General features: G+C 37.9%; 1 protein-coding gene across 1 annotated transcript in view; it reads left to right on the top strand.

Moving 5' to 3' along the window:
* LOC101854157 (coiled-coil domain-containing protein 33) overlaps nucleotides 1-2,593 on the top strand; it is a gene marked incomplete at its 3' end in the record, with an annotated part of 58,364 nt that overhangs the window by 21,015 nt on the left and 34,756 nt on the right. Inside the window, 2 exon segments of the mRNA XM_013080913.1 lie at nucleotides 449-615; nucleotides 1,745-1,878. Of these exon segments, the coding sequence (XP_012936367.1) occupies nucleotides 449-615; nucleotides 1,745-1,878 (301 nt within the window).

Genomic DNA, 2,593 nt, shown 5'->3' with positions numbered 1-2,593 from the left:
ACCGGATTCCGAAGCAACTTCTCTATGGAGAACTTGCCCAGGGAAAGAGACAAAGAGGAAGACCAAAATTGAGGTACAAAAACACCTGCAAAACAGCTTATCTAAGCTTGGAGTAGATTTTAACATCTGGGAAGAAATAGCTGAGGACCGGAAAACATGGAGGAAAATTATAAAGGAAAGAACTAAAATGCTAGAGAATAGCCATGAAAGAAGCTGCATGAAGACAACCTTGAGACCATCTTAAGCTAAATTGACCGTCTGCGTAGACGAAAAGAGCCATTTTTAAAAATCATCATCATCATCATCATCAGTATCATCATCAACATTAAAATCATCATCATCATCATTATCATCATCATCATCAAAATCATCATCATTATATGATAATTATCATTTTCATATTTGTAATCCTTATTATTTAACATCATTATCCTAATCCTCGGGCCAGATCACAGACTCCCCTCTCCGAGACAACGACAAGACCACATACAGCACCAACCAAAAGTGGAGACACACGGCTCGCCCAGGCTTCGAGCAGATTGACGTCATTATGCACGGTGCCAGCAGCCTGCCCTATGGTCCCCTAGGGAAAATACCACAACCTTTTGCCACTGCGTGAGTACCAAACTTGATAGAATAAACTTACATTGTACAGTTGTTGTTTTTTCTTTGGTGGTGAGTGTGTGTTTGTTTGGGTTGTTTTATTTTGTTTTGTTTTGTTTGCTTTGAGAGAAAGTTTGTCTGGGGTTTGGTATGTTTTGATTTTATTTTTTGTTATTTTTTGTTGTTTTAGTTTGGGGTTGATGTTTGTTTTCGTTTTTTTGTTTGGTGTTGTTTTTTGTTGGGGGAGGGGCGCGTGTCTTGCTTTCATTGTGTGTTGTCTTTGTAACTGATTCTATCTGGGGAGGGTCATTAGGTTGTAGTTTTTGGTTTTAGGTTCTTGAATTTTTTACTTTGTTTGTGTTCTTTTAAGACTGGTTTCTTATATTGACTGGGGGAACGTGTGAGAGGGTGTCTCGACCAGGCTTTTGTTAGCTACGGTTACTTAATCCGATACTCTTTCTTCTACTTCACAATTCGCTTCACATAAATACACAGAGGAGAAATTGCAGAGACTTTGGTTGCTTCATTTGGCACTATCAGTAGAAGATGGAAATGTTGTCGTATGGAATATCATTTTACATTTATGGATTATAATAAATTTTAAATTTTGCTGCAGTTGGATGATAGATCCTATTGTGTAGCCTGCTCCTTCTTTACCATTGAAATGAACTTGATATTACCCACATTTCACGGAACATTATTTCTGTTATCACATTTTGATGACTTTTAATTAATCAAATCCTATCTAGTCCAATGTTTCGCTCCCCGCATAGTAAGAGACTTTACTGTTCGTTTCGTTAAGGGCATTCTGAACCGCAATGCGGTTAGCCAAGGTTCGAATCCCCAATTAGGTATATTGAACTTCAGTAGCCAAGAAAGTTATCCTGGATGCCTTCACATAATTTGGCCAGCTCTATTTGGATATGGACGTTTGCTTTAGGGGTGTCCCCTCTTTAGCAACATTTCAGAGTTGAAAGGACGGTAAAAACACAGGCATTGGCGTGCCAGTCTAATACACTAATTGACTAATCACAATAATGGCATCATTTCATCCTTTTCTGTGACTCATTTTGTCCTTTTCATGACTCATTTCATCCCTTTTGATGGCTCAATTCATCCTTTTTGGTGACTCACTTCGCAGTAAAACAAAAACAGACACTGAAAGCAGTCGGAAAGCAAAGGCTCGGACACATGCCGCTGCGAAGCCGACCAACTCTCCATCATGGGAAGAGATGGTCACAATGGAGCTGAACCATAACTTGTCAGGAAAAGAATGTGAGAAGCTAAAGGGCACTATCTTTCTGTCTGTCTGTGTTTCTATCGATGCATTTAGTAATCTACCTAAACCCATCAGCTTTATTCTCTGTATGTCTCTCTACTCTAGCTCCCAGCTACCTATGTATGTGTTTATAGCTGCTATTACCTCTCTATTAATTCTCTATTTCGTACGGGTTTGCTTATCTATCTATCTATCTATCTATCTATCTATCTATCTATCTATCTATCTATCTATATATCTATCTATCTATCTATCTATCTATCACACTTTGAAAACATTCGATCCACAAATACAATATTTCTTAAAGAAAACGAAACCTTGCCGTTTCTGATTGACACAGGATGTCTCCATTTACACTATAATAATGTTATTATGTATTTTATTTATTTTTCTTCTTAACTTGCGTCAGGTACCGAACAACATAGAAAAATGTTTCTAATAACAGGATTTTTTCAGGTGTATCAAATAGTTTTATATGCTAAGAGTCATTTTATAGCTGCAACTCTTGAGAGTGGAAGGTTGGTGGGTCCTCTGATATGGTAGGGTCCTTCTTTCTTATCAAACACCTATCGGCCTAATAACTCCTCCTTCTCTTGTTGTGTTTGTTACTATCTTGTAACACCTCTAATCTTTGGCACTTATATGACCTAACTGTGTTGCAAGTGCTGTTAAACTCTTGCTAAAACGAAGACTACTTGGAGGGTATATGAC

The sequence above is a fragment of the Aplysia californica genome, unplaced genomic scaffold, assembly GCF_000002075.1.
Source record: "Aplysia californica isolate F4 #8 unplaced genomic scaffold, AplCal3.0 scaffold00105, whole genome shotgun sequence".
Classification (NCBI taxonomy): domain Eukaryota; kingdom Metazoa; phylum Mollusca; class Gastropoda; order Aplysiida; family Aplysiidae; genus Aplysia; species Aplysia californica.
This window is presented reverse-complemented; position numbering and strand designations above follow the sequence as displayed.